Source organism: Larimichthys crocea, chromosome XVII, assembly GCF_000972845.2.
Source record: "Larimichthys crocea isolate SSNF chromosome XVII, L_crocea_2.0, whole genome shotgun sequence".
NCBI lineage: Eukaryota > Metazoa > Chordata > Actinopteri > Sciaenidae > Larimichthys > Larimichthys crocea.
Genome location: NC_040027.1, coordinates 28,949,904 through 28,968,338, shown reverse-complemented (window position 1 = coordinate 28,968,338; position 18,435 = coordinate 28,949,904). Strand labels below are relative to the sequence as shown.

At 40.2% G+C, this 18,435-nt stretch overlaps 2 protein-coding genes across 2 annotated transcripts; both read right to left on the bottom strand.

Annotated features, from left to right (window-relative positions):
- Positions 1-203: 203 nt before the first annotated feature.
- Positions 204-5,709, bottom strand: ndufs7 (NADH:ubiquinone oxidoreductase core subunit S7). The gene is made up of 8 exons (XM_010742669.3): positions 5,613-5,709; positions 4,784-4,820; positions 3,962-4,033; positions 3,738-3,858; positions 2,277-2,456; positions 1,935-1,981; positions 1,732-1,820; positions 204-731 (listed from the first exon to the last, which is right to left on the bottom strand). Exons 1-8 carry the CDS (start codon positions 5,626-5,628, stop codon positions 634-636), a joined length of 660 nt encoding a protein of 219 aa, XP_010740971.1. The 5' UTR covers positions 5,629-5,709; the 3' UTR covers positions 204-633.
- A 3,392-nt stretch (positions 5,710-9,101) lies between these two features.
- Positions 9,102-18,373, bottom strand: LOC104928408 (transmembrane protein 79). The gene is made up of 5 exons (XM_010742690.3): positions 17,995-18,373; positions 14,687-14,971; positions 12,622-13,188; positions 11,824-12,037; positions 9,102-9,792 (listed from the first exon to the last, which is right to left on the bottom strand). Exons 2-5 carry the CDS (start codon positions 14,958-14,960, stop codon positions 9,537-9,539), a joined length of 1,311 nt encoding a protein of 436 aa, XP_010740992.2. The 5' UTR covers positions 14,961-14,971; positions 17,995-18,373; the 3' UTR covers positions 9,102-9,536.
- Between the last annotated feature and the right edge of the window lie 62 nt (positions 18,374-18,435).

Genomic DNA, 18,435 nt, shown 5'->3' with positions numbered 1-18,435 from the left:
TCACTCTGTGGGTTTGCAAAGTGTTTTAACAGGTCATGTTTTTATTATTATTATTAAATAACAGTTAACACACAATAAAAATGCATTTTGCTTCTAACGACTCGTGAGTGTGGAGACAGAACAGTGAAGGTCAGAGCTGGTGATCCCAGGAGCCACCTAGTGGCTTAAACTAAACTTTGGTAGAAAGAATGACACACCAGATGTTAAAATAATGTATTTTTCATGTGAGCCCAGTTTATTTAAAATATTATAGGATAACACTCTCATCTTACTGTCATAACTGAGTCAGAGTTTGATATTGAAGATGACAAATAATGCATATCACTACTTGAATAAAGATGAATTATAATTTAAACTGTGGTTTCTGACAAGCGCCTGCCTTTTGGGTTTCAAGCTTACAATCTCCTTCTGTTACAGAAAGAGCCTGTAGATATTAAAACTGCGCCAACAGTGCAGAAAAACTGAACTGTGACCGCTGCTGTGTTCGTTTAAAAAATAAGCAGCAGTGCACTGTGTGTAAATTACAACAATGATTTTATTGAGCCTGCAGCTCTACATGAGGAGGAGCAGTGCTCCAAATGAAACCAGAAATACAACATTTACAGACCAGATAGATGCACACATAGAACACATTCACTTCCGATACCAGATCCTCAACTTCTTCTCACGCTTGATTTTCTTCTGCAGCTGTAAAGTCCCGTAGAGGAGAGCCTCTGCAGTGGGGGGACAACCTGAAAACAGGAGGGGAAAAGAACTGAGCAACTCCTGTTTGTATTTTCTGATGGAGAACTCACAGAGCCACGGTGGCACAGAAGCTCAGTCTGAGTGATGAACAGAATCTGTTCATTAATTCCCTGATAATTCATACTAATGTCACTCACACTGATCCTATCACACCGTCTAACCAAGACTGGAATTAACTATGTAACTATATTCAGTATGAAAGCTGCTGTATTTGCAGTCAAACTGACAACAAGGCCATGCAGTCATCATGTGCTTCCACTATTTATTATTACAATAAAACAAGTAGCAACCAGCACAAATATTACAAATACCATAAATCTACTATATAACAGCTACTAGCAATAATAATAATAATACAGCTACTAGTTCATCTATCATTGATAAATAAAGCTACTACAATTAATTGTACAACTATGTTCCTAAATGTGATCATTAAAACTAGGGCAGGTAATGTATTTTTATAAGCGTTTTGTTATACAGAATAGGAGAAATTCTCTTTACACCCTGACAGCAACCAATAAATCAAATGCTGGCTCACCTACCTACCTGCATGTACTATGCCTGTGCACTCACTGCATATGTTCGTGTGCTTTGGAGGAGTGACTTTGAAAAGAGACCTGAAAGGAGGGGCTGGGATAAATGTGCTCCAGAGCTATGGCTACCATGACCACTGAATTTAAGCTGCTATTACACAGTTGACTGGAATTTGTTTTTACTTGATATACATGGCCAAATGTGTGTGGATGCCAAATCATTCCACCTGTATGATACTGATGAACATCTCTTCATAAAACAATGGGCTTTAATCTGCTGATATTACAGCCTCCACTGTCCTGTGAAGGCTTTCCCACAAGACTGTCTGCAGGGATTTGCTCTCATTCAGCCACAAGGACACCAGTGCAGTCGGCAACTTATGCTATAAGTCAGCATTTCTTTTCATCCCAGAGGTGTGTGATGGGGTTGGGGTCTGAACTGCTTGAAGTTTACCTGGAACATAAATGTCCACTGGTACGATTCGGTCGCAACCTCTGACGACAGCGTATGAGTAGTGGTAGTAGCCTCCTCCATTAGCACAGCTGGAAGAGCACAAGTATGAGGACACGTTTACTTATTAAGAAAATATCGGTAAAGTACAACAGCAGGAACACTTGCAGCACACCACAACCACAAAACAAAACTCTTCAACTTACCTTCCCATGGAAATGACGTATCTGGGCTCAGGCATCTGGTCATACACCTGTTGGGAAGAAGGCGTATTTCAGTCACTCTTATATAATGTCTGACTAAGAGCTAATCTGTCCTTTCAGCTGGAGGAAGGCTTCATGCCAGCCTACCAATCCATCAACAGACTGATCATAATCCAGCCAGCATTTAAACAGCTATACTGTTCTCAGCATTCCCGTCCTGCAAACAGAGAAGTCTGAGAGAGAGAACTTGCAACTGACAATGGCGAGCAGTGCAGAAAATTATTTTTTTCCTCCATTTCTTAAACTTAGGGTTGCTTGGAGCATCGTTACTTGAATGAAACTCACCTTCCGCAGAGCCGGAGCCATCTTATTGGTCAGCGTCCCTGCCACGATCATGACATCAGCCTGTCGGGGACTTGCTCTGAATACCACTCCGAAGCGGTCCATGTCGTAACGGGGTGCTGCCATGTGCATCATCTCCACGGCGCAGCATGCCAAGCCAAAGGTCATTGGCCACAGAGAGCTCTGAGGAGTATCAGAGCAGCAATAAATAAACAAAACAATAACAGAAGACAAATTAATACAGTTAAACACAAACACAGTACTTTCTTCAAGACATTCTTTAACCAGTTCAAGTCAGCAGGGAGCACAGCTTTAACAGATAATGTCAATATATATTGGGGGTCAACACTGGCGGAAAAACTGACAGATTAATCTGCTGTAATGTTCACATGCAATACTGTGAATAACCACATAAAGACCACCTGTACTGACCCCCGGTCCAATTGTTAGTGAATGTGTAAGGATGAAGGACAAGCAAGTAGACAAAAACTAATAATGTTAACAGCCAGTGGCAGCTAATGTGACGGGCCAAACAAGTGGCAGCAAGGTGGTAAAAATCATTCATCTGCTTCCTGTGGTGTTGACATTAAAAGTGACCGCACAGTCGGTGTCTCTGCTCATCTTGTCTCTCCATTCCCGTAGACACGCATAATCTGTAAGCTCTGTACATTAAATGTCATTGTGATTGAGTTGACTTTGAAAAGAAGTGCTACTAAATGAAATGTTATTGTATTCCAGAAATTCAAATTAAAATGATTTGTAATAACAAGATTGTGATGGAATTTTTTTACAATCCGTCTGTCACAAGAGAGATAATGAGAAAGTCTGATGCAACCTGATATCGACATTCTCTGCTGATATTCGGCAGATTGTTAAATTAGTTCTTGTTTTTTTTCCCCAGAAGAAAAACCTGAAAATGTCACAGCAGAGCAATAATCTGGAAATTGTCTATAACTGCCTATCATTCTATGTTTGGGAGTTTGGCACGTTGTCAACATTTTTAAGATCTTCCTTGTTGCCATATTCTATAGTTGTGCTGTGTTCAGACCTACAGCCACAGAAATTCAGGTAACAACTCTCCAACGTCACCTTAGTTGCTAGTGTGAATGACATAATGCACCAGTAATTCATACAAGACATACTTTCAATACAACTGCTGGTGAACAGGATCAGGTTAAAGGTTCAGATATTTCACAAACTCAGAGAAATGAGCCCTCAGACTTAAACAGAACAGTGGCAATGGCAAGACCCATTAACAAGACACAACAGCACCAATCCTGTGACATTTTATTGCAACACCAAACAGTCACATCACACGTTTCTAGACAGAAGACTGGTTTTATTTCCAAGTGTCAGATCAAACAGTCTTGCGCTCAGTTGGACAAATGAGGACGTAACGTAAATGAGAGTTTAATTAACCCACTCCACATATGTGGGTTTTACCACAGCCATCCATCTACTCACCCTGCGTGCCCAGTTAACCAAGTCGTCCAGCTTGGTGATGACATACTCCCCCTTGCTGCTGGCTACAGATGCTGGTTTAGCTGCTGCCACTGCCGTGCTCTTCTCTCTGACTGGAACCACACTGCGACAGACGGATGGAGGGGATCTTTACCATGTGCAGAGTGTTTACCGTGTGTCTGTTCATCATTCACTTATTTACACCAGAGTATTTTTGGTAAACTCACGTCGTGGTAGTGTTCTCGGATTTCGCGCTGCTGTGCAGACTCTTCTGTTGAACAGCAAACACTGAAATGGGTCTGTTGGGTGGAGAGCCAGAGTCAGAGGGAGGAACAAAAAAATATGTTGGCATGAAAAATGAAGTGAATGACACAAAAGGTAACGGGATAAGATGATGTATGACTAATTTAATCATAACGTATGTTAAAACAGTCAATGTAATAAGGAAAACTGCCAAACAGTCATTTCCACAAGAGGGCAATATTTATAATACCACAGTGTGAAATGAAATCATTTCAAGACACTGTGTTTGGTGGACAGATGGCCAGATTTTATTGTGGGATACGATTATTTTGTCTGAGCTTCCTCAACTTGATGCTGCCTTAAAGGCTTAACTCTGAACAGCATACCAGCTGAGGGCTCCTGCTGCCAAAGGCACCGCCTGTCAAGCACAGCAAATGCTTCAGCACTTGTTTTTAGGTGAGGATTGTTTCAGCTTGCTATTCTCTCTCAATGGGTAATAATCTAAAATCAACTAATGTTAACAAAATAACAACTGAGCAAGTTGAAAATGAGTTAGGGTTAGACACAGAAAACACTTTACATATCTATAAATGTTACATCACCTCCTGCGATATAGTAAACACATATTCCTGATGGAAATTCCTCCCTGCAGTGACCCGACCGAGGTTGATTTCAGTTAGTTGACCTTTACAATAGCCGAGTAGTAAATGTGTTTGTATGAAAGCTCCCCCCTGTAAAGCAGCTGTAGGACCAGCACACAGAGTTACAGTAAAGTACGTTTGTAAAGAGGACTGGGAGATTCTTACCTTGTTGAAAAGCAGCCAAACATGGCCAGGCGAGGCGCTGCAAAATAAAAAGCATTTAACAAACTCAGGACATTTTATAATAACAGTGAACAGATTCAACAGCTGTATTGTCCAATAACTGACCAGTGTTTATATATATAAAGGGCTCAAGACAGTGACAGTCTTGTATAGGTTATTATCCACTAATGGAAACATACAAAGAAATGTTATATTCCATATCTGTTCAAAGCTACTCATAAATCTTACACACTGGACCTTTAAACAGTGACATTCAGGTGTCACGTAATTTGTTACAAAACATTGTTTCATAACGTCACAGTACAGTCAAATACTATGTTTCTTAGTAAATTAAATGATGCTTGGTGTGTTTAATGTATGCCGAATTGGACAGTAGCCCATTATAACTTATAAAAACCTCTTCACAGATATTCAAGCGGCTTCATGTTCACAAATACAGACGAGTGCCCTGAAGACTCAAAGATTTCAGGGGGAGTTTGGTTTGACACTGAAGCTGTCGGCATCTCTCTTGTATGTCCGTCCTCCCACAGTGTAGATAACACGGTTAAAATAACAACAAGCCCTCTGTTGGTGTAAACACGGCATGTGTCGTTATGTCAGCTAACCTGGTGTTAGCCTCCGTGCTAACGCAGACAGAGCAAGGTCAGCGCGCGCGCTCACTAACAGTGACAAACACGAGCTCGAGGACAGTCACAGCTGCGCGCGCTGCACTGTCCCGTGCTGCATCTTCTAAACACCGCGAGCAACACGCGTCTGAAAACACGAGGCTGTTTATGAAAGACGTTTCTTTTTTAGCCAAAACATCACTTACCAACCAACGCCGCCATCTTTGATCATCTGAGTACGTCAGACTGCTTCCGGTGCAGGTGTGAGCGCGTGCTGCAGAGGGCGCTGCTGTGACGTCGATATGAGGTCATCATATTTCTGTGCTCGTGATGTAGAGGTTTATTAATTAATGAGGCCATGACAGGTCACATAGAGGTGATATTAAAATCATTTAATATAAGCAGGCCACAGTGCGTGGGTAGATTAACACGCACTATATAATTACACCTGTAATTAAAAAATGTACCTGCAATTGCTGCTGCCGCCAAACTGTACGTATCTTAATATATTAATGTCACTCTGTCCATACCGTTAATACTGTATATACCTTATAACATATTCATGTTTGTCTGCATTTATTTATATAGCCCTGTTCATATGTAGCTAAACACTTCTTTGCACTTCTGGTTAGATGCTAAACTGCATTTTATTTTCTTACTATTAGTACTTTGTGCAATGACAGTAAAGTTGAATGTAATATTGAATCTAATCTAGAGCACATGTCTGACAAGGCAATCCAAAGGAATACAATTAATAAAGCTGTTTACAACAATACTGAGATTCAGATCCCCTCAATACACTAATCCAGTGAGAATCAGATACCACAAATAATTAATTACATTCTATTTATTTTTCAGATTTATCATTTTGTTTATTCAGTTAGATATATTTTTCAAATTGAGGTAGGGAAACACTGAATTATTTATTAAGATATGTAGTATTCTGTGCTAAAGAAGAAATACAGAGGACTGTCCCCAGTAAAGCTATCTACAGTCCTGCATGTTTAGTCTGTTACTGTGTGCAGACGGTTCCACACAAGAAGTGGATCATGGCTGTAGTCAGTCGTGTGCAATGTGACACCAACTCCCCTATTTTTGGACATTTCTACATTAATTTAACTATTAAAAAATACTTTCTGAGAATCTCTTACATGAAGATTTAAATGCTGCTCTGATGAAAAAAACAAATCCTGTACACTAAGTGTAATATGAAAACACTTGTAGAAGGTAAACAATTTCTGAGGTTGTTGTTGAGGACACCTCCAGTGGCTCTGAATTGGACAACACTGATATGTAGTATGTTATATTTTGACAATGTATTAAGGAATAGATAGTCTGTCGCTGTTTTTGTCTTTTGTCTTTATTACAGCTGTTTAGCTCCCCCCAGTGGGCTTCATGCTCTGCATTTTGAAAACTGTAAAGTGACAAACTTTAAAAGTGTATTTCTGAATGTCTCTCTACCTCTCTCTGTTTTTAAAATATTGCAGTAAATGGAAAATCCACTGGACTGAGCAGCGTTACTGTCACTGACAGGCTTTAAACAGGTTTTATGGGGGTCATGTTTGCATCTGTGCAGATGTGCAGCGACAGAAAGTGGCTGAGCCATTGGCAGCTGAAGATCAGGATTTATGACTTTAAAGAAATAATACTGTTTTATTTCACACTATTGAAATCAAAATACTTTGAATTGACTTTAAAAACAGAAACAACTGCCACTTCCACCAAAATCCAGCATGAGGATTCATCAGATATTTTTTCCATGTGCTCCCAAGTGGATTAAACGAACAACTGGATTTTTATTTATTCCAGGGTAATTTAAGAGAGATCTTACTTACAAACACAACCACAACTTTGGAGAATCTAAGTGAGTTAAAATCGCAGTCATCTTTCAAAGAACTGATTTTGTACTTTCGCTTTAGAGGTTAGGTCTGACCCAGATAATTAAATTGGCACAGCAGTCTGGCTCAACTGGTTGAGCTGCCTTCATGCCATGTGTTGTCATAACAGACTCATTGATTCATCACACTCATCAGTAAATAATACACCTCTCACCTCTCATACCATATAGAACTATATTTTGTTGTATTCTATCCATCAGTTTGTATTTGATCACATTTCCAATAATGTGATGGTGGTCTTAAACCTTTTCATGCTGAAAAAAATACATATATTGCAGATAAATAACCATAAAATGTTTAAATCCACACAGACAGTGAGGTGTGGTTAGAAGTTTTGTGGAACTTCATGCTGCTATATGTGTATATATATATATATATAGATATATTAATAATAATATAGTATATTTTATATATATAATATATATATATATATATAGATATATAGATAATAAACGTATAAAACGAAAAAATATTTATCATTCTTCATCTGGCATTTGGTTTCACAGCAAAACATCAACATATTGTTGATAGCAACACAGTACACAGCAACCAAACAGCTGTATTCTCCAGCATGGAGAATACAACAAAAATTGTTGTAGCTCTTGAGCAAGGCAGTTAGTGGATCTGCTCGCTGGCTGGCAGACTGTGGTTTCACTGGACAGCTTCCCTGAAGAGAGAGCTGATGGATGTTTTCCTGTGGATTTAAAATAAATCCTGAATCCCATGAGGTCGTGGCAAAACAGCATCACAGGCATGAAGCAGGGTGGCCTGGCACTGCAGCTAATAAAGTATCAATCAATCACTGATGAATCATTTAGTATATAAAGCAGCACTCTCAAATTACCTACAGGCCACAACCAGGTTGGGAGAAACAATAAAACTCTTCCATATACAAATAAAATAATAAAACAACTCTTTTCATCCACACAATATTCCGGATTTAAGCACCCTGTCTTCTTCTCTTGGCTCCATCATAAATAAGTTCCACTGGATGTTCAATATTTCTGTAGAAAGGTACCAAAATAATTTTCTGTACTAAATAAACTTCCTCTTTTGGAAGTAAAATTTGATTCAGTTTGATTTGAGTGCTGCTGGCCAAATGTTTACATCACTCTAAGAAGTTGCACGAGAGAAATAGGAAAAATATATCTGAATACATTAATGTGTGGACCAGGCAGATAATTTGAGACTCCTGGTCAGTAAAATTTTGTCTCATCAAATTATCCTCATAATTATAGGTGTAACCTTCAAACTTGATAATTATGATCTACAGGCAAACATTTATTTTAGTTTTATACTGGTATTAAATCTGTAAAACGTGTTGTGTATGAACATTTAGTCATGGGCCTTCAACAGGCATGTCTGACTGTGTGCAGGGCTTAAACCTTTTCTGTCATTAAACTGCTAAAAGTAAGTAAATCTCAGCAGCTGAGGCTGAAAAATGTTAATTTTGACATGATAAATACCTTGTTCAGTCAACTGACTTGCCTTTAATTAAAGTAATTTGCATAGCTCTTTAATCTCCTCTTGACTAAGTGGTCAAAAGCCATCTTTAGCATCCTGTTTTTGTTTTGGCCTCGTTTTTTGCGCCACAAAACCGAGCGAGCAACATCAGCAGCAGTAAGGACGCCAGCAGGGTGGAGATGGAGAGCAACCAGAGAAACATGGAGAGTGTGTTATCACATAATGACAGTCCCAGCACTGCAGTTTCTCCAGGAATAGACGCTCAGTCAAAGCAAAAGCAGCAAAGTCAGTGAAAGAACTGAAAACTGTCTGGAAAAGATGAAAAGACGTTTTTACAAATGGCTTTTATTCTGTCTTCATCATGTACAAAGTTTGTGGACAGTTGAAATAATAATAAAGTCAACTGAAGTTGCTTTGCTTGTGGTTTAAGGTCAAACCAAATACAGCCACATATATAGCAGAGCTTTTAAGTACTTCAGAACATTAAATATAGGCACTGGAATAGCTTAAAAGGACAAATGTTTTAAGACTACGGCATTGTTCAAAGGCCTCCTCCGCCACTAGCAGGGAAAGCATTGCATTTCAGATAATAAGCATGAATCCACATAAAAAAGTCCCGTATAGGAGGAGCAAAAATACAAGTTAAGCCATCACAGACTTGGAGGTTATAGTTGCAGCGTGTGTTGCTGTGCTGAACTGCTGACCACAGGAATGACCTATTTTTGGAAAGATCTCCTCCTCTGAAAGAAGAAAGAGCAGCTCGCCTCCTCACTGAGCGTCCAGGATGTCTGTGGGTAGGATGTCTGGTTTGCCACTCGGGCTCTGTGATGTCTCCCCTGACCAGGAAGAGGGGGTGACCTGATTATAGAGGACGTCCTGAGAGCCAAAAAGTGGCTCTTTGAGATTCAGGGTGTACATGAGGAACAGATTGAGAGCCACCATGGCAAGGAGTGGAAAGATAGTCAGGCCGGAGCCGAAGCCTCGCCAGGAGCTGCACGCGTTCAGGCTGACCCAGTAAACCAATCTGAAGAGGATTTTTTTTTAAAAACACACACACAAACAGGAAATCAGATCAAGTTCAAACTCACCCACTGATAAACACTCACAACCTTCCTATTGTTTTTTTTAAAGAAAGAAACAGTTAAACTAGGCCAGAAAGTACTCAACTCAGAACTGTTTTCAAGTATAAGAACCAAAGAAATGATGGTAAATTTACTGTTCAGCTGGAAGAAACTATTTTATACAGTATATTATCAGGTAGCCTTAGTAGATGGTGGTTCAAGCAAATCTATATTATTTTCTTTAGTGAAATATTGTGAAGTATTAGTGAAATATTGTATAAATCTACCTCTTTGTGACTCAAATAACTATACAAATTACATGAGTGCTTTAGGGGAAAAATGTACTCTGAGGTGAAACCAAAAAGGTTGTGAACTACTAGTTTGATCTTTAATAATTCATTGTGTTTTATTGTGTAAAATCTAAAAAGGGATGCTAGCTAGCGGAGTTTAAAAGTACAGTGACGACGACCGGTAGCTCCCTGGAGTCTTTTCTGGTTGCCTAGCAACTGCTCCCAAGCAATAAAGAGTCCGGCATGTACCCCCATAAAACGGTGAGTTGTCGTCTTTTACACTTTGGGTTTTGTACAGTGCAGATTAAACAAACAAGATCAAACCATGGCTGCAAACTCAAGTGGGTAGAAAGACGTGACAGTACAGAGCTAGGCTATCTGTTTCCCACTGTTTCAAGTCTTTGTGCTAAGCTAGCTCCATGCAAACATGAGATTGATATCTATGTTCTCATTCAACACAGCAAGAAACCAAAGACCAAATAAGAAAGTGTTATTAACCACGCAAATATAAAGGGAAATTAGGTGTTCAAATCGGGTAAAAATTAGCAGTATTCTGAGCTCAAGGACTGTGGGGGCATGTCCGCTGAATGTTTAAAGCGACTGGAACATGTCAGATGAGTTCAGAAAATGACACGACTAACTTTAAAACACTCTGAGAGAGATGAATTCATCTCTGTTTCTCTACTAGAGGTGCAGTGGTATGTTTAGGGTGGCCTAAGCGTGTCATCGAGCCACCCTTTAGGACCGCCCAAAAAATCCTGCACTGAAAACTGGTGAAAAACTGTTTTAATCTCTAACTCCACATTTCAGAAATATATATTTCAAAGTCTAATCAAATCTGAAGTTATTGAAAGACAATTTAAATATTAATATATTAAAGATTTTTATCATGAGGAGGCTGTAGTGTCACTTGTACAAGCAGAGGTTTCTAGAAAAGTCTAATTATTTCCGTTCTATATAATCAATGATGTGGCTTTGGTCTAATTTGATACTATGGGATGATGAGAAGTCCGCAACAAACTGAGCTAATAGAAGAGTTCAGTGAAGTTGCGTCCGTCTTAACTTGTGTTACAGTTCAAACTCTGCTCTACAACAACCTGCCAAAACTTCTCTTTGGCTTTGTTAATGACAGTGGTTGTGTTCATTTTTAGCCATGCTAGCGGCGTGGCTCCAGGGGCGGTGATGCCGGTCTGTCAGTCCGCCACTTTGTTCCAGAATGATATAGTTTAACAACTATTGGACGAACTGTCATGAAACTTTGTGCAGACTTTAATGGTGCCCAGAGGATGAATGGAGGTTCATTTATTGTCATCTGCAGGTTAAATGTTTCACTTATTTAGTACTTTTGAGTGAAATGTCTCAATAACAACTGTATATTTCCCCCCTCAGGATAAGTTGTAAAAACTTTTCTCATTTCTGTTTTAGGATCAAAAAATGACATTAGCCTCAGCTGTAATTTGTGCTAAAATGAGCAAATGTTGGTCATGATGAATATTACCTGTTAAACATCAGCGTTCATATTGTCATTGTGGGCTGACATTCGCTCAAAGAGAGTGGCTGCAGACTAATTTTTGCCTTGACATGTCAGCTTTCTTTATTGTAAACTGGTCTGTGCTTATTGTCTCATGACTTTATTATCAAGGAGCCTTTTTAAACCAGAATTAAACTTTTGTTTGGTGCTGTTATCACACATTTGAGCCTCACCTTCCCAAGATGAACATGGCAACCACTATAGGCACCAACTTCAGCTGGTCTTGAGGCAGCAACGCAGCCATGACAACAAGGTTGAGGACGTAGAGGAATAACAGCTCCAAGGACGAAGTGACAAACAGCTGCTGAACCGCCCGTCCTCTGGGAAACGACTCCTGCAGATTGAAGGAGCCTGTGCAGAACTGGCACGCTGCACCCACGAGCATCGCTGCAAAGGATAAAAGAGCAATAAGTCAGTTAACATCTTGAATCTTGGCCATCTTTCCACAAACAGCTCTCAGCTTTGAGCAACTCCTCACTGCACTTGATCTCGTCTGACAGCATACTTTGTTTTTATTATATCTTCATTTGAATACAGCAACTGCCAGCCGACTGCCACACATGCAAATACTCCTCATCTCCTCCATCAGCTTGACAAAGATATAAGAGGAAACTGGCCTGGGCACCCTGGTCGAATGCTGCCACCTGCCCCCCTGTTCAGGTCACCCAGGTTGGAAATAGATTAAAATATTCTGAAACAATTAGGCCACAGCCTGGGAGATGAGAGGCACAGCCAACCTCTTATTGTAGTTTCCATTTAAAGCTATGTGCAGGAGAAGGAAATTATGCTTCTCTCCAGAGGCCTGGGGAGACGTCTGCTGCACTGAGGTTGAAAGCGCATGAAATTAAAGGGGACAGGAGACATTGAAACATTCCAAGACGAGGCGGCCAGACAAACCAAATCCTCTCCTAATCTTTATCTTTCATTTGTGGCTGTTTTTGAATGTCAGTGTGCAGGTGTTTGAAGCGTACCGAGCAGGACGGGGATGGCTGCCACCACGCAGCAGCAGAGGGTGAAAACAACGCGGCTGGCTGCGTCAGGGCAGTCTGGGGGTTTAATGGGGACATAGAAATAGAGTGCATAGAGGATCCCGACTGCACACAGCAGAGAGGCCAGGGCCGAGAAAAAAGCGGGAACTCGGCCGCTCTGACAGCATTTACACTGGCAGCAGCGGCAGCAGCATCGTCCCCCATCAGAAGCCCCCGCCGTGGCTTCACAAGTCTCTGCCTGCTCCTCTGAACTCCACACAGTCAGCTCCACGCTCTCTGGCGGCGGGCCTATCAGAGGTCGCCCCTCGTCCACGGAGCAGTCCAGATTGGTGGATTCTGGACTCCATCTCGGTGTGTCTGTGCCGTTGGGAATGTCTCCCTGAGAGGCTTGGGTTGGACAGCTGATGCAGTTTTCCACGGCGGCATCCAAATTGTGCGCTGTGATGATCGGAAAGGAAAGAGTTTGATCCAGCTCCCCCTCGTCTGTCTGATCTGTTCGTGGCTCGTCCGGGAGGTCGTCTCTGGGTTGCTGGTGGCAGGGAGCAGAGCCTGTTCAGAACAGAGCACATTTTATTACTGAATCCAAAACCAGATACTGAAAACAATCAACTGCAGATGCAAACTAATAACTAGTCATTCCCTCACTGCATGTCAGGACTCTGCTTTGCATGGGCCTCACGTAACATGTTGAAATGGTGGGCACATGGCTGGATTAACCTTGCTGTCAGGCCCCTGTTGACCCCACCTTCCAACCTTCCAAGTTCCCACAAAAAGCATTCACCAACCAGTACTCATATGCAATACAACATGACCTGAAGTTTCCTTTGTGTCAATGAATGTGTGATAATTTAATTATTTTATAAAAAAACAACATGTAAACACAGTACAGACTGAACTAGACCCTCTACTGCATCACAAGACGAAATTGTACTTCAGTGGTTATTCAAATAAAAACTGACAGTGACCCTGAGGCTTTGGGCCAGTTGGTAATCTCTATAAACAGTAATCTGCATATGAAAACACAATCTGTAGAGAGGTAACAACACTTTAGAGTTGTTCTTGTTTTTGTTTGTAGTCTGAGCAGCATTGACCAGTCATGTTTGAGTATGTTTTGGTTTGCAACAATCCATGTGGAAGGCAAAAGAGGCAGCACTTATTCTGAACCCACTGGCTGCAGTCTGTCAGCATCCATCAAACATCGAAATGAAATGATTTCTTGGTTGAAGCACGGACAACCAGAAATACTTGATGATGACACAGGACTATAAATATCATTCTGAATCATGTCTGTTTCGACTTCAAACCAGTACAGCAGCTTTTTCGAGGTGACTGAGTTATGTGTTATGCATATGTGTGTTCCCAGCCTGGACAGACTTTGATAGACAACACGACTACTGTTGCAGTGGTGAAATGTTTGGCAGATGCAAACAGAGAAGTTTGTCTCCTAAAACACAACTCCAGTTCTTCAATATTCCATCGAACAAAACAAGAGAAACAGGGAAAAGCAGTACATTTTACTAAAAAGTGTAGTCCTTAAAATACTGTATCATATAATGAACAATGAACCAATGACTTCCAAGTCTTCAATCACACTTAAATCACATCAGAAAACTGATCATAACCATTAATGTAACCTGATTGGATGTTGACTTAATTTTTACTGATTAAAACTAAATCTAAAGCTAAAAACTGATTTTTTTCACCTCCAACTGCCTTCTTATGTCCTCCCCAGAACAACAAACAACCTGTATAAATGATTTAAAGGTCCAAGAACTTTTAAACTTGACATGGATGTTGATTTAGTCCAGAGCTCCTTTAGGTAGATCTACACATCTGCTCAACCTTAAAATACTCCTTAAACATTATTTTTAAATTTTGGAGAGACTTGTGTTACTGTTGCTGTGCTTTAATCAGTCCTGACTCTGTCTTAACTCTCTAAGGATCCGGTCTGTACTCGAACTCGACTTCAGCCTTTGCTAATTTGCTCTGGCCTCTCTTCAAATCCTACAGCTCTGTCAGACAATAGAAAGCAGCAGTAATAACTCACTCCTTGGCTGATTGGTTGCTGGTGGCGGTTCAAGGGAGTGCTGTGAGCCGGAGACGGAGTGGGAGGACGAGTGCAGCTCCTCCACCGAGGACTCGGGACTGTCTGACACAGGCGCCAAGGAGATCTGAGTGTCCAGGTCCAGGAAGGGGGAGAAGGAGAGCCTGGTCGGATCGATATCCTGGAGCTGGTTGATGATGTCGCTGATGGACTCCTTCATGCTGTCGAGCTCCTTCACATTCTGCCGGTTAGTGGCCTGAAGCCCCGAGGTGCTCATAGTCACACAGCCTGAGAGGAGCAGGAAGAGATCCAGACAAAAACCAGGCCAGAAACCAGTTAAAAAACACCAAACCAGGGACACACAGGGCAGTAAAACCAGCTCCGTTCTCCAAGTGTCGGAGAAGCCAAATCAGAACACACCACCATAAAACCCAATGTTTCACTTTTACTTTTGATTAAGTACAGTCAGCTTTTCACTTTCTCTCAAGCATCTAGTGACACTTGTGCCAATGTGCAGAAAGAAGCCACGTCATTAAAAGCCTTACAGAACATTTAAGGTCATTAAAAAAGGAAGTTGGACGTTGGATTTGGAGAAGAAAAGTTATGACTTGTACAATTCTTCTTGTTTTTCTATATCGTCCTCTCTGTTCTCTGCTTCTTTTATCTCATAGATTTTCATTTTCTTCTACCTGTAAATCACTTTCTATCACATGTTTTCTGCCTGCTTGCATTCAGTTCACCCTCCAAATTAGGAAAGTATAAACTTTATTGGGAGTTTACGAGAAGTGATGTCAAAATGGTTGTAAATATGACGTGAGGAAAGGGACATTTTTTGGGACTACAGGAAATCAGTGTTGATATGAATTTCTGTCTGCAATCATCAATGACAGGAAGCCAGAGTTTATCTTCCTGCAAGGTAATGCTGCCTGTGCAGGTTTGAACTGTTATTATTGAGGTTTTTAGATTTCTTAAGACCTTTTTTCTCACAAAATCAACTCATTAAATTATTATAATTTGGTATAATTGTGATGACATGACATAAATAGGACTGAACAACCCAAACTACAGCTTTCAGTCCACTAATAACAAACAAATGTTCTGTATGTGACTGGCACACACTCTGTGAAATACATATTTCTAATCCTGCAACAGTCAACCATGCAGCCAGGACAATGAAGTTTTCTCCTGTGAATCCTATTTGTGATGCTTGATTCCAGTATGTTTAGATTCAAAATGCATAAATTTGACTTTTCTGCCATCAGAATATAAAGTATTAGCAAACTGGGATCAGATATCCATCTATCCTTCCATCCATCCATTTTCTGTGACCACTTATCCTTATCTGAAGCTGAAGCCTATCCCAGCTGGCATTGGACAAGTTGCAGGTACACCCTAGACAAGTCGCCAGTTTGGTTGAATGTCAATATCATTGTAAAATACTATAAAATAACGTTTCAGGAATATAAACCTGTTTTGAATTTAGATTGATCCCTCTCCTATCTTAGCATCCTTACCATAAACACTGGAAACTAGCCTGACTCCAAAGGTTAAAAAACAAACAAGCGTTCTTTAGCTTCGGTTTTTGTACTGATTAAACAAATGAGATATAATAATTTGATAAGTGGGATTTCTTTGTTTCCCTTTGCTCCCAGTGTTTATGCTAAGCTAACTATCTCCATATTTAATAGACACACATGATAGTGGTATCACAATAATGGTAATCTTCTCATCTTAATTTTAACAGGAAAGCTTTGCATGTAAACAATATGAGTTGAAGTTAGAAAAGTAGAAAAGCTAATACTGTGATCAAACATTATCTACTGCTTGGTACTGCTATTTCACTCATTTTAACAGCAATGAATGGAAAATATCAAATACTTCACATATTCTGAATATTTTAAAGGCCTGAAGAGGTGAATATGAACAATGTTTAACTAAGTATAAATCCGGCTTTATAGTCCCAAAGAAGTGAAAAAATAAATATTTTTCTGTTTCTTTATTACCACTTTGATCATCTGGTGATCCCTCATATTTATCTTAGGACCCTTTAGGGCCTGAACCCGACTGTAACAGCATAAAGCATAGGATGATCAGAAATAACACAAGGCAGTATTACGTCAGTAATAGAGCAGTGAAAGTTAAAGTACAAGAAAAAAATATATTATTGTGATTTTTTCTTGGGGGGCAAAATACCTTCAGTTACATGTCACCAAGAGGATAACTAAGGGTTAAATCATGCGGTTATCTGCAGTGGAAAGTAAGGGAAATTTTGAGGTACTTTTATTATTACTTTTTTTTTCTAGTTTATGCTACTTTATACATCTACTATTTGTGTTTTTTACTCCACTTCCAGAAACTGTTAAATTTAACTTCGACTAAATACATGAACGTAAAAATGATCCCACGACAGCAATGCATAATGAGTACTTTTACTTTTTACGCTTAACGTACATTGTGTTGCCATTACCCTACATGTGAGTAACGTTGATGTATTCTTTGTATTTTTTATAATGTGGCATTGCTCAGATAAATGATTTGAATTCTTCTTTCACCAGTCTGAGTAATTATTGTGTGACGATTGGACAAAAGCGTCAGACAAATGAATGTAATATAACACCAATCACGCGCTTTTGTTGGTCTGCCGTTATTTGACCTGCATGGTGAATTTCAGAGGCTTTCATTCACATCTGCGCATTGAATTTGGAGCATTTTCTACTGGATGTTTTTGGCGCACATGCAACGGTGGCGCAGAGTACGGCACGCAAAATCTGCGGCGAGGATCTTTCTCCAAACAAATGAGGACTTTACCATGTATAGTGCGCAATTAGGACTCGTCTGGCTTTTTAGGTCGGAGGGGAATAAATCTTATTGGTTATCAGAATTGTCGTGGATGTGGAAACACGCGTATGGGGACAATGTGCTTTTACTCCCCGCTCCCCGAAAAAAAAAAAAAAAACACCTTTTTCTCCCGCTGCTGGGCAACTTTCTCAAACAAAAAATGTATCATAAGTCATTTTCCACAAAGCAAGCAAAGTCTGGTCTTGTCTGGTTTAATATAAGAGCCGCAGGAAATGCCTAATTTGGTGATAATTTGGAGCCAAAACGCGCTCTAGTCCGCGTTTAATGTGTGCGTAAAGGACACACAAGTCATTCTGAAAGAGCACCGCTGAAACCTTATATTTAGTGGCCATTCAGCAGCAATTACAGCACTTAAGAGTTAGATTTCAGATCTATGAATTCATTCAGCCACTTGAAATGTCTGTCTGAGGGCTTTGCTCAATTAGAAACATGCTTCGTATAAATGGACTTACTTTAGTCGGAGGTTGCAGAGTATTTGGTGAGTTTACTCTTCTCGCAGTTTAAAAAAAAAACCCTCTCCGTCCTTCTCTGCCTTTCTTCCCTCCCCCTCCGTTTGCTTTTTGTCTTCCAGGATCCTGAACTTCTGAATCAAATTTCAGGACGGACAAAATACTAGGCTTTTCCTCCGCCCACAGAGTTTTTTTTTTTTCTTCCCGGGTACCATGTCAAACACCATATGGAGCAAATAAAGCCAGAGCAGGAGTAGCAGCAAGAGGAGGAGGAGGAGGAGGAGGAGGAGGAGGCACTTTCTCTCAGTTTACCTTTAAATCACATCCATCACAAACAGCCCATCTAAACAGCACGGTAAACATTTACACTGAAGCTAAAGCTCAGCCCTCCTCTAGTATTCATACACAGGATGGTGCACTAATGACTTTAAACTGTATTTGTCA